The following is a 13,288-nucleotide window of genomic DNA, read 5'->3' as shown; positions in this document are numbered from 1 at the left end:
TACTACCACTTTTAAGACAACATACAAGCTCCATGTAACTAAACCAAGATTCATTGTATCTTGCAGTACTGAGGCTGCTGCAAAACTTCACAAAAGATGAGGAAATATACAAACTTTTTCCCAGTTTTAATCTCCCCCCAGGATTTCCTTTAACACTTTTATTAACAGAAGCAGAGTTTTACTGCATTCTTCCAGCTTACAAAACTTTAACAACAGATCTGAAAAACTTAACATAAAACGCACTCGTTCCCCCTGATTTCCAAGCTGTTCCTCACCCATACAGGCACAAAACACTTGAGGATTCAAAGCTTTTTGAAAGGGGAAAAGGAAAGGCAGAAAATAAAAATCTGCATTTGCATTTCTGAAATTAAGAAACCTTGGGAAACTCCATCTGTCACCAACACTCTGATGATGAGAAGTCACCTTATACATCCTGGCAGACAGCTGTGAACTAGCAAGCTCTGTTCTGCTAAACAATAAATAAATTAAAACCCTCACCCACTGCTGCTACAGTCCAAATCCAGGTTTTCAGTCCAAATCCAAGTCAGTGTATGTTCATCAGAACTTGGAAGTTTTCCTGATACTGACTTCCCTGGGGGCTAGAGCCCACTATAGTAGATAAAAATGTGTGGCACCTCAGAAAATCCATAGCGCTCTGCTAAATTTCTAAAGACAAACCTGCTCTGCTTATATTTCTCATTCCTCCTCAAAACATACAGCCTTTGTTAAGGAAGGCTTAGGAAAAGTATGTTCTCCTTAGCTGGGCTCATGCATAGAAAAAGCTTCATTTTCATGTACTTCTCATGAATTTGGGGTTCTGTCCTCCCACCCCACCATGAACTACACCTCCTGCTGCTTCCGTAATACCAGACTCCATCCCTCAAGTAAGGCTCTGGAGTACTGGATATTGCTGAGCTGCCACTCAAGACATTCGACCATCTCTCACTTCTTTCTCAGAGTTATAAGTTCTTTCAGTCATCCACTAGAGAAGCTACAAAAGCAACTTCAGATATTGCTGTATTTCCCCCCTTGTATCTTCCAAGGAAACAATTACACCGCCTCTCACACTCTTCATGCCCCTTGTTTCCTCTGGTCAGTGAACTCTGATGAAGTCAGGCACAGCCTTTATATTTTTCTGCTTCCACTGTGAGTTTTTTAATCCTGCTGGTAGTTTTATGTAATATTAACTTTTCTATAGATCAGGGTAAAAAAAAAAAAATCACACTGTTTAAATTTCAGCATAATCAGCTCAGTCTTCAAATCACAGAAAAGCAGAATAGGAAAGGCTCTCAAAAGGTCATCCTACTGTTCCAAGCAAGGAGCAATTTCACCTGGGTCAGTTTTGCTAGATGCGGGCTTAACCTGTTCTGTAAGTTCTTCATGATGGATGCTCCCTATCCTTTGTAGCAATCCACGAGTGCTTCGCTAACATTACAAAGCATTTTCACAGCATCTAATATCAATCTTTCCTTCTGAAATTTAAGTTCATTATGTCTTGCTCCACCTTACACGGACACGAAGAACAGAACACTGCCATATCTTCTGGCAGCTTCTTACATACCTGAACAATTCTAAGTTCCCTTCTTAGTCTTCTCTTCTGTAGTCAGTCTTTTCCATCTGTCCTCTGAAGTCCTATTTCCTGGATGTCTGATTATTCTTCCTACTCTCCTATGGTGTCTCTCCAGTTGCTCACTATTTCTCAGTGCAAAGCAGTGGTGTGTAGGTGCACCATTGTGTTTAAGGCCATAAGGACTAAAGTGAAGATAACTGAACGCTTATTTCATGGTTCTTGCAGGTTCTAGTCATGTTAAATACCTGACAACTGCCTCTTTACACAATAGCAACAACATTGATTTATTATTTGCAACTGCACAACACTGACTCCCACTCACCATATGACTACTATAAGCCCTAGAACTGTTCTTCAGAACTGCTGCCCAGTGGGCTCCGCCCAAGAAAATTTCTATTTATGTATTTTAGCATTCAGCTTTCCCCTCTGAATTCCATCCCAACTGGAAGACTCCTTTGTTCAACTCAAGATTATTTTTAATTCAGCAGGTCTTCCAGCATACTTATACATCACGTACTTTCAAGTCATCGACAAACTTAAATACATTCTCTGTACTGACCTCTGCCAGGGTCCATTTTGACAGTGAGCAACTGATAACTGCTTCCTGGGCACAATCATCCAACTAGCTTGCCCATATACTTAGGTCATCTAAACCATGCTCCCTGGATGATTTATAGCACCACCATGTAAGTCAGTGTCAAATCCTTAAATTTTGCTGGTTCTAAAGCAAAAGCATAATACAATACTTGTCTCATTACTCCAAAGTTCCCATAAACCTTGCATATTGACTTTTTTTAAAGCTGTGTGCAAGATGCATTTTTTAATTAATAAAAGGTGTAAGAGGAATATGATGACAAGTGGCCAATTTCCACAAGAAAAGCAAGCAATCCACCTGGTTTGCCTGCATTCTCTTCACATTTGTTCCTACCACAGAGCTCCCCGGTGAAGAGAGCAGTGCAGGTACACATGGAGCTCAGGAACAAGCGTTAGGTCTATACAGGTAAAGCAGGGACCAAAGCAAGTTTCTCTACCTTTGCTTTAAGCTGGCAGAACATGCTGCCAATTTATGCAAACAATGCTTTGCTTTTGCTCCTGAACTCCACTCAGTGCTGAGGAAGCACTCTCCCAACACAGTGTGTGGGGCAGGGTAGGAATTAGCACCTAGAATTGCTTGACTAGATTATAAAAGCAGTATACAGATAGTTGCCAACATTTTGCAAGACAGGGTTTCAAAGTCCACAAAAAAACCCAAGACGACAGGTAGTGCTCTGTGTTTTACCTTTTATTTTTAATTACAGAAAGTTTTTCAGCACAGGTATTATCAAGGTCTTTAATTACACAAAAACTCACACTGATTTTTAAATTAAAAAAACATCACAGATTTTTTTCCTACAGCCTTAAACATAGTGATGTTATTAGACTTTTCAAAAATACCAGTCTACAGAAGACTTTTATAACAAATATATGCCCAATCTTACTTCACTCTATACTAAGTATACAACACTGAAAACTGTGGTATTTCTCACTACAGTTATGTACTACAAATAGCATTCTACTTAACCACGTTGTCTGCAAGTTGTGCAGTTAGAGAAAGCAGATAATGCTTGATAAGCATGTGTGTCTAACATTCATTCTTACAAAGTTACCTGAAATCTAAATCAAAAGTAAGAGAACTCAAAAAGTAAGTTTTCCACTCAGGATTGAATTCTGTAAGAATAACTTTGCAAAGACTACTGTAAAGTAAAGAAATATGTCAAAACACAAGGAACTACTGAAAACACCAGAGATTCATATGTGACTATCACTTAACACTGCCTGTTTACATGATTAAGACACTTACTACAGGAGAAATACTCAGAAATACTCTGCCAGGCATGATGACAGTTGGGGATTCTCTCGTAACTTCAAAACATCCTAATTCTGACTGTTGGACACTTGCTTGCCAGTGTATGGAAATTATAGCGAAGTCATGACAAATTTTTATATCACAAATCTCTCCCGCTAGCACGCTATTTTCCTTTTAAGCACAACTCAAAAAGACAAAAATGTTTTGAAGGATGGTAAAACATCATTTTACACAAATTTCGATCATTAGTCAACTAATATGCAGCCTTACACAAACACTGATGACAATGTACCACCCCCAAGTGTTCAGGTTTCCCCTCAGAATGGATAATATTAAGGAAAGTATAGGTTAACATAGAATACGATGCCTTAATATTGTTAGAACCGTTACCTAACATAAAACACAAAATTGTTTAAAACTTTTATTTAGTTGGTTTGGAGGGGTAGAGTGGCAGGGTTTTTTTGCTTTGCATTATTATTATTTTTAAACTAAGCACAGTTTCCCCAAAGAAGAAAGTGGTGGTTGGATTGCTGGTTATAACTTTAAATTATGTAGAAGATTATTACCATTTACAATTATAGAGGTAGTACAATTTAATGATAACTCTCTTATTTCATGAAAACTTCAAATAGAATCTAAGTTCTTATACAGAAATACCTGCTAAATACCTAATTCAACACAACTGGAAGTCAGGCACTGCAAACGCAAATCTTAATACTTTGAAGAAAACGGAAGAATAAAAGAGTTTCCCTTTTTACCAGCATTGCCCACAAATAGAAAGCAAGGCAGAGAGAACTTTTGGTGTAGAAGTGATTTTGAAGAGTTCAGTTCAGAAGGAAAAATACAAGTTCACATGCAAAACACTATCCCCCAAGGTAACTTACCTCAATGTCTTGTAGGCTGAACTCTTTTTGATCTTTAAAGTTTGCAGCTCCTGCACTCAGTTCCATCAGCATTTTTGCTATTTCTGGTTTTATTGCTGCTGTGAGTCGACTCGCTGCTTCCATGACATGTTCCTGCACGTCTTTCAGTTGCATAGCTGCCTTAGAATAGTGCGAGTTCCTAAATACACTGCTGAAAAGGTCTGTAAGGAAAGTGCTTGTACGGCAAAACACGTTGAGTGCATCCAGATATTTGGAGATTCCCTGCTGGATGTCTGCGATCGGAGTAGTGTGGGACACAGGGTGGTTGCAGCTGCCCGCAGCAGCTGAGGAGACCAAAGGGGATGCTGGGGTTGTAGATGCCAGCGGTGCGCTCAGGGTCCTGCCTAGCTCAGGCATTTGATACTGCTGGTGTTGCTGCACTTTTTGCTTGGACCCGCCAAGCAAAAAGCGCCGCTTGTAGTCCATTTTGCTTTCTTGTGCACTACAGCAATACATAAGTGAGTGCTTGTCCAAAGATTTCTTGAATTAACAATCACTTGTCAAATTCCTTCCTCAAATATATAGTTATGTACAGTAACAGTGGAGGACTGTGTACATAGGTTTCACAAAAGGCATTTCAAAAAGGCAAGCGTCTGTATAATCTGTATCAGCAGTGAGAAAGGCAGCAGATTTGCTGACTTTGTATTTTCAGTGTTCAGTGCAGCCCTGCTGCAGTTATAAACTGTACTCAAAAAAGCAAGCCGAAGTATCTCAATAATGCTCTGTCTCTTGTTTGGTATTCCACGCTGCACACAGAAAAGCAACGCTGGAGCAGAGAAGTTATCGCCTACGATTTCTTCATGAGCATATGGTCACTTGCTATTAAGTCTACAAAAGTTATTTTTGTCAATGCAAATAATAGTTTTAGAAGCAATACCTTAACACAATTTTCCCATTAGTAATAGCAGGAAAAGTGGAGCAAACCACCGATCAACAGTGATTATAAAAGCAGTGCAGAGGCTCCTTCCTTGAAAAAGCAAATCCTTATGTCAGCAGATCAAATATCTTCAAATGTCTTGACAGATCCAGTCTGCCAAATTCGTTTATTTGTAGTGTCTCTTCTTAATACTGGACTCTGCTTACAGAAGACTTAGCAAGTATATGCTATTAAAAATTAGAGTGTTTATTATTGCAAGCCTTCTTCCCCTTTCCTTGTTTGTTGAGGTAGTTGTTTCCGTCGTATCATTAAGAAGTGGTGCTTCCAGACTGCATTTGCCCTCAATTGTAGACTCCGAACAAAAATGCACAAGTGTATTTGTAAGGCCTCTAGGTCATTTCCTGTGAAGAAAAAAGAAAAGTTTAAAATGTTATGGAACAATGAGAAGGTTTAAGATTTTTAACTCCTGCAGTGTCCTGATATACTTCTCCAGGCATACGTTGTCAACAACACACAAGATCAAAAAGAATGGAGAACTGCACCGACAGTTTAAAAGACAGTTACAAGTTAGTGTCATCCTGTTACTAAACTCAACACTGCTGAATATTTCCTTATTAATTCTCCCATCCTAGACTGTCAAACTTAAGACTACAGTTAATCCCCAGTGCAACCCTCATACAGTTAAGAACACTGGAAGGCTATTAACGCAGACCTCAGGGGGAATTAATCCCATTTTCTAACCTCATCCTTTTTAAATAATTTAAAAATTAAATCAATGAAGCTTTTTTCCACACACTATAATTTATTGCAGAAATCTGAGATTCCCCTTCATTTTAATAATTTACTAAATCAACAGATACAGGTACTTCACTTTTTTTTCAGTACAACAGTAGAAAAATCTGTGTATATCCTAAGACTAGCTGAAAAATACAACATACACATCCCATTTCAGGATGGCAGACAGAATCTGTCATATGCAACATATTATATGAGGCAGAATTGCCTAACAGGTTGGCCTAAACACACTCCCCAGACATGAAAGTAGAGAGAAAAATACAGCTTCTAGTACTGCCCTGCTCTTACTAGCAAACTCTGGTGCAGCTGGACAGCCAAAGCATTTGTAGGAAGGTGAACAGAGCCTGAGCAGTGAGCAAGGGTCAGTTTGCCGCAGGAGACATCCAAGGCCAGGCTGGAGGAACTGGAGCTTCTGGAAAAGGGCATGAAGATTTTTTAAGCCCTTACTCAAACACACTCTTAACTGGACAGGGCTTGGCATCTCATGATCATGTTTACAGATTGGGATCATATATCCATATAATGGTCAGTTATCCTAGGAGCTCATTTACATATTTTATATAAACACACACATATATACTTATACACACATGTGACAAGAATTATTTTTAATTTTTATGCACTATGAATTTATAGCTTGTTAATTAATCCCACCTCTATCATCTTCCTTTCTTCTGTGCCAGAGTCAGAACTGCATTGACCTAATTACCTCTTATCCCACCAGCTAGAGTCATGTAGGTTGGAAAAGACCTTGAAGATCATCCAGTCCAACCATTAACCTAACACTGACAGTTGCCAACTACACCATATCCCTCAGCGCTATGTCAGCCTGCCTCTTAAACACCTCCAGGGATGGGGACTCCACCACCTCCCTGGGCAGCCCATTCCAACGCCTAACAACCCCTTCTGGAAAGAAATGCTTCCTAATATCCAGTCTAAACCTTCCCTGACACAACTTGAGGCCATCACCTCATGTCCTATCGCTTGTTACTTGGTTAAAGAGACTCATCCCCAGCTCTCTGCAACCTCCTTTCAGGTAGTTGTAGAGGGCAATGAGGTCTCCCCTCAGCCTCCTCTTCTTCAGACTAAACACCCCCAGTTCCCTCAGCCGCTCCTCGTACGACATGTGCTCCAGACCCTTCACCGGCTTCGTTGCCCTTCTCTGGACACGCTCGAGTGATTCAATGTCCTTTTTGTAGTGAGGGGCCCAAACTGAACACAGTAATCGAGGTGCGGCCTCACCAGTGCCGAGTACAGGGGCAAGATCACTTCCCTGTCCCTGCTGGCCACGCTATTTCTGATGCAAGCCAGGATACCATTGGCCTTCTTGGCCACCTTGGCACACTGCTGGCTCATGTTCAACCGGCTGTCAATCAACACCCCCGGGTCCCTCTCTGACTGGCAAAGGTTAGGGTAGGAAACCCCATACTAGTGTGCTGAACAGGTAAGTTTGTACAGTGTTCCTCGCTTTGAGAGAGGAATGTTCTATTTCTTTAGACTGCAAAAGACATGATTAACAACGTCAGGACATTATCAGAAGGAAAGTATAATGTAGAGAAACACGATTTTTTCAATCAGTTTATCTAGTCCTAGCTATTAGTCACACTTTAGGTCACTCTCTCCCTCTCCTACACATACACATAATTTGATTTGATCAAAGGAGGACATTCTTTTCCTTACTGCAGCAATCGCGACGTACAAGGCTAGTATCAAACAGTAATTCATAATGGGATTTTTTCCTTAGTACTTACAAGAATAATCCAGATATAACAGGAAGGAGCCCCTTAGTTCAACAACAAAATGTTCCTTTAGCTATTATATTTGAGATATGAAACCTGTATTAATACTGTCAAAATGGTTGAGGAATAAGATTACCAAAATTTCTTATTTCCACCTATCTGAAGAGACAAGATATCAACTCATTCACATAATGTGTTTTGACACATACATATGATACAAAAATCTCACAGATAAAGAAACAGGCAAGACATAGCAGGACAAAACAACATACAGAGCTGGATAGTCTCACACCTACTAAAACAACAGACACACAAGTCTTTCATGAAGTCACTGCTGCAGATGGTTCTGCTTCTAAGATCTAGAGTAAATATTCTTTTGTATTCCCACTTTTAAAGACATGATAAACAAATAAAACACAGCAGATATTCCCATACACATTTCAGCATCCCTTATTACTCTAAGCTGATTGCTTAAACTACTTCATACTCAATATTCATACTGAATGTGTCAAAATGCAATAAACCCATTAAAACCAGAATTTTCTAGACAGTTTTGATATCATATGCATAGCTGAAAATATTTTTCTCCTTGCTTTACAAGCTATGGTGCCTTACAGTGGAAAGCATGATTAAATTGGTTTTCTTGATTGCATATAAATGCAGATGGAACAAAAGAGTTGGTTAATTTATATGCATTGTGTAAGTAAATTGGTGATTATTTTCCATAAGTAGATATGAATTTCCCATTTCAGAGGAACTTAAGAAATTATCATGAAACATCTAAATGTTAATTAGCGCCAAAGGTAGAAAAATCCAAGAAGGGGTTTTCAAGCTATACAGCACTGAATTAGACAAGAGTATTAGAGATGCACTACAATTTGGTGGTTGTGATTATACACTGAGCCTTTCAGGATCAAACTAAGTCACTGATCATTTGCAATGGTCTGATATTTAGCCAACACATAAAACTGCTACATCCTAAAAGAACATAAATGCAATGAATAGGAAAAAATGGTGGGTTAGCATTTTCTACCAGTATAAACAGGATACATCATCGCATTTTAATTCTAGACAAATTCATAGTCAAACCTACAGATACTTATTCAATTCTAAAATTTCAATATTCCCTTGTAATAAAATCAACACAAAAGCTTAAAGAGGACAGCGTTTATCTTCAGCATGTAAAGAGATGTTTATGTAGAGAGAGGAAAGCCACAGTTTTCAACACTAGGCATGCGGGTAATGCCACATGTCTTACACTTTCTATAATGAGATCTCCAACATGCTACATACAAAATAAACATTCTTCCTTTTGCATCTTTTCCTGAAAAAGTGAAGCAGAGAATGTTCCCACGCTCTCCCCTCCCTTCTCCAATGCTACGGTTCCCCCACTGCTCTTGCTGCATGGACTAAAAGTGGAGGCTCCATATCATAACGATATGAATTTTACGTCAATCTAACTCTTGCCATATTAGAAAAAAAAACAAACTGGAAGAGTTTCATTCTAGTGATACAAGAACAGCATGTTATCAGTCCATAATATAAACATTAAGCTTGTACTTGATTTTGCAGAAAACAGAAATATTCACAGAAATCGAGTGTAGAAAGTATCAAAAAAGTTAGCATGTCACAAAAAAATTTATTCCTTCCGTTGTGTAATCAAGACCAAACCAGTACTATTTATATACTATTTAACATTATAAATAGAATGTATAGTACAAAAACAAGCTCCACACTGAACACTATCCTGTTGAAAGCTGTAAAAAGCTACTGAAAAAGCTCACCACACTGTTTATGTTCTTGCTTTAAGGAGTTAATGCTATAGTTGAGGAACTGCTACTAGTTTGAGCTATCTGAACTTCCACAGAGAATCAAGTAGACATCCGCTAGAGATGCTCTAAAAATGGCCACATTTGCATAGAGGAAACAGAAATTGGATGAAAATCAGTGCATACGCAAATCAAGTTCACTATCCTTTTTTTAAATGTAACATCCAAAAATTTTTGCTTAGATACTTCCCAGAAAATCAGAAGTGTTTTTTCCAACTTCACTGATTGCAAGAGACAAATTAGCACAGAAGACTTTCAGACAAATGGAATTTGGCACCTCCCAGTTTCTGTTCTGGACCAGCAACAAGGGGTCTAATCCCCCATTCGCCCCATTTGGGACTACCCTGCTAGAAGAGGCAACTTTTTCCCTGAATCAACACAGGAAATTGAGCAGAGGAAGTAGTAAAATGTACAAGTCTATTACTAGTTAGTTACACAATTACCCATACTGTCAACTTCCTTTCAGCCCACTTCATCTATCATCTACGTGAATGTTTTACAGGCCATACTGGTCAAAACCTTTTTGATCACAAAAACCAACTTTCCATGCTTTCAAAAGGGTTCTGATCTCAATTTTAAAAGCTGCTTGCAAAGGTGTTCTTTATAAATTCTGCTGTCCTTTCAGTGAATGTGCAATAACATATGAGTAAGATGACGCAAAATACCTGAGCTAAATTTTTTGAAAGTAACACTTCCAGATACTGTACTTTGGTTTTAATTTTATGAGATACAGATTCCAAATCTCAGGATGAACTTAACATCGCAGGCATCTTTCAGGTAAAACAATCAAACATGAAAGCAGCCAAATTCAATTAATGTTGCAAAAAAAGTAAAGAGACAGCCCAGAACTGCTACATCGCTTACCAGGGAAAAGCCTGAAAAAACAAAGCCTACTGCAATGCCAAAAGGCCAGCAAGCTGCTAGAGACAAAGGCCTCCTGTCAAGAACACACCAATTCCCTCTCACATTTAGTTACACAAATGTTAAAAGTTAAAACAAATCTAAAAGTTACTCTACCATGAAAGGCGTCATTCCACCTTCAAGTTCTGCTGTAACTAATCTGTACATCAGATCCATCACCTGGCCAGGGCACCCAAGGTCCAAATGTGGATACCTTAAAATAAATAAAAATAGCCCAAATGGTCTTTGACATCTGAATAATAAACTGGGAGCAGAAGAGTAGGGGAAGGCCATACACCATTTCCAGAAGACCAGTCTCCCACTGTCTCCACCAGTAGCTGGCTCAGAACTAAAAAATTGGCCAGCTGAGGCACAAGCAACATCAATTTGTGTACTGACACCTCACAACGCAACTACAAACATCCTGGTCAAGGAAACCCAGTGGCCTAAAGCAGGGACCCCTGGCTGGGAAGGACATCCAGCTCAAGCCCAAAGCCAAGCGTGCATCACAAGATGGGCTCTGGGGCTTTGCTCACCTTGAGAACCACACTGACAAGGGTGAAGGCAAGAACGGACAGCAAGGATGGAAGAGACAACAGCAAGGGCTTCTGGAAAAGGCAGCACTCAGAGGCCCAACTATAAAAAGGTTTCAAACCAGCGGTCTACACAATAGCACAGACACAGTACTGAAACAAGAGAAGTTGAAAGTTAGTCCCAAATAGGGGCCTTGTACAGTGTACCAGTGTGCTCAAGGCACAAAGGAATCATATCAAACCTTCATCTGGAGGGAAGAGCCACAGGCTGTGTCTGGTGTAAGAGGTTTCTTCTTGCTTCTCCTTTTAGATAGGCTACTAATTGTAGGAGAGAATACAGGTGATCTGAGACAGATGGTAGAAACTCTTTCCTCCAAATAAATTTTTCAGGATCCTCGTAAGTAAACAGACTAAGGAAAAAAGTCGAGTAGTCTCAACTACTTTTGGAAGGGGATTTTAAGACAAACATCATTCTACAGGTTTTTAACTGGGAGTTGATTCATTTTACACTATCCCAAACTAAAGATGGATTACATTTATAGCTATAGAGTGCTTTTAGCATTTACAAAACATATCCATTCAAAAATACTAGAAATTGAAATCCACATACCAGAGATTCAATATGAAGAATTTTAGACTTTCAGTAATAAATCTCATAACCTGAGAAATTAAATTCTGAATTCAACTACAACATCTCCACTCTCAATTAATACACCACACCTATTAAAACTGCCAGAAGAATGACAACTGTATAATATATTCAATCCACCCATAAACAGAAAATGCATAGAATTAAGTGTGGGGGCTTTTAAAATTTGTTTTCATTTTAAAACACTATCTGGACATAACACTTCTCAGAATAACAAGCGCTGAAACCATGTTTTGAAAATTTAACTTTTCAGTCGACAAGAACAGCCATCTCCAAGTACTGCTGACTGGCAGAAAAATGCATTAATCTCTGACATCAACTAAATTATTCTGCACCTGTAATTTCTTACCAACACATCATAAATACTTAAAGCATGCAAATGCTTTTATAGGGGTTGACAAGTATCATCATCTTCACCATCAGGGCAAACGAGGCTTACAGTTTCTCAGGACTTGCTCCAGGCAGCTGTCAGGATGCAGGCACACGACAAGAATCCCAGCAGCCGTGAGTGCCAGCACGGAGAGGACCCACGTCCTGGTAGCTCAGCCTGTTGGCAGGCAACACACGTCCCTGAATCCCGATTGCTTTTGGTCAGGTGCCCGTATTTAGACTACAAAGCCAGAAAGAAAAACCAACCTCACTTTTCAAGCCTGGTAGCCTTTCTAACAGGGTGGGCTGCAGCCACTAGAAGACCTGGGCACCTCCTGTAGGATTTTTTTGGGGGGTTGGGTTTTGGGTTTTTTCATGTCATCCAAGTTGTAAAAATCTCCTATTAGAGGAGGACAAGGGGAGGAGAAAGGGGAAGAGAGACAGAAATAGCCTGTTATACCAATATCATTTTAGTTCTTGTTAGCTCATGAATTGCTTATTGGGATTCCTTTTTGGCTGCTTGCCCAGAACAGTTGGAGGAAAAAACCAAACCAAAACAAAAAAAATAGGCAAGTCAATCCTTAGTGAACCCGTGAAGCTCCTGTTGGAAACACCCTCCTTCCAGGGTCTCCCCCTTCCTAATACCAGCTCACCACATGCTCTGGCCTGCTCTCCTGGCTACTCCAGGGTTAGATGGATGTCAACAGCCACAGCATTAAAGCCAATTCAGTGTCTTCCCTCCCACCAGTTGGGGACCATAGCTCACAGGACATACTCTACAGGGACCATATAGTTAGTGTAATTTAACTAGAATCATCAACTTGAGCATCCTATTTAAATGTATACAAATCTAAACAGACCAACTTACTAATACAGAAACTGATCTCAACAGAAGCATGGAGATCTGTAACGCCTAAGTGGAAGGCTCCAGCAACTTGGTTTTTATTAACTCAAAGACCAATTTCACTGATGAAATATTTACCTAGCATTTATAGACAGTCTCTTAACTAATTTATTATGTCTTGGTCTAGAGTTTTTTTTCCCCCTTCAAAATGACCCTCCTTAAAACAAAGCTATTAACTTACTTGGGTCCTTTTGTGTCTTTTGCACTTATACTGAAAAATCCTCTTAGAGGCACATCTATGCTAGATGCCCTAAATGACAAGCAAAACCAAAAATACCTCACGCCCTGCCCAAAAAAAACAAATCACCAAAGACTGTCATGAAAACTGCTTAGAAACAGAGAGAACTGGAAAAG

The 13,288-nt window shown here is 39.4% G+C and overlaps 1 protein-coding gene across 5 annotated transcripts in view; it reads right to left on the bottom strand.

The window, feature by feature from the left end:
- The window catches only part of GARRE1 (granule associated Rac and RHOG effector 1), a 60,928-nt gene that overhangs the window by 24,793 nt on the left and 22,847 nt on the right, over positions 1 to 13,288 (bottom strand). For 3 of the 5 annotated variants that reach the window (XM_074839533.1, XM_074839534.1, XM_074839536.1), the window contains one exon: positions 4,301 to 5,617. The exons of 1 other annotated variant lie outside the window; for it this stretch is intronic. In XM_074839533.1, coding sequence (XP_074695634.1) covers positions 4,301 to 4,795 — 495 coding nt within the window. In that variant the 5' untranslated portion in view covers positions 4,796 to 5,617. Of the gene's footprint in view, positions 1 to 4,300; positions 5,618 to 6,299; positions 6,424 to 13,288 lie in introns of all 5 variants that reach the window. One more of the 5 variants, XM_074839535.1, reaches the window with a different exon arrangement.

Source organism: Strix aluco, chromosome 14 (assembly GCF_031877795.1).
Source record: "Strix aluco isolate bStrAlu1 chromosome 14, bStrAlu1.hap1, whole genome shotgun sequence".
NCBI classification, from domain to species: Eukaryota; Metazoa; Chordata; class Aves; order Strigiformes; family Strigidae; genus Strix; species Strix aluco.
The sequence above is the reverse complement of the archived record's forward strand: the minus strand, read 5'-3'. Positions and strand labels throughout refer to the sequence as shown.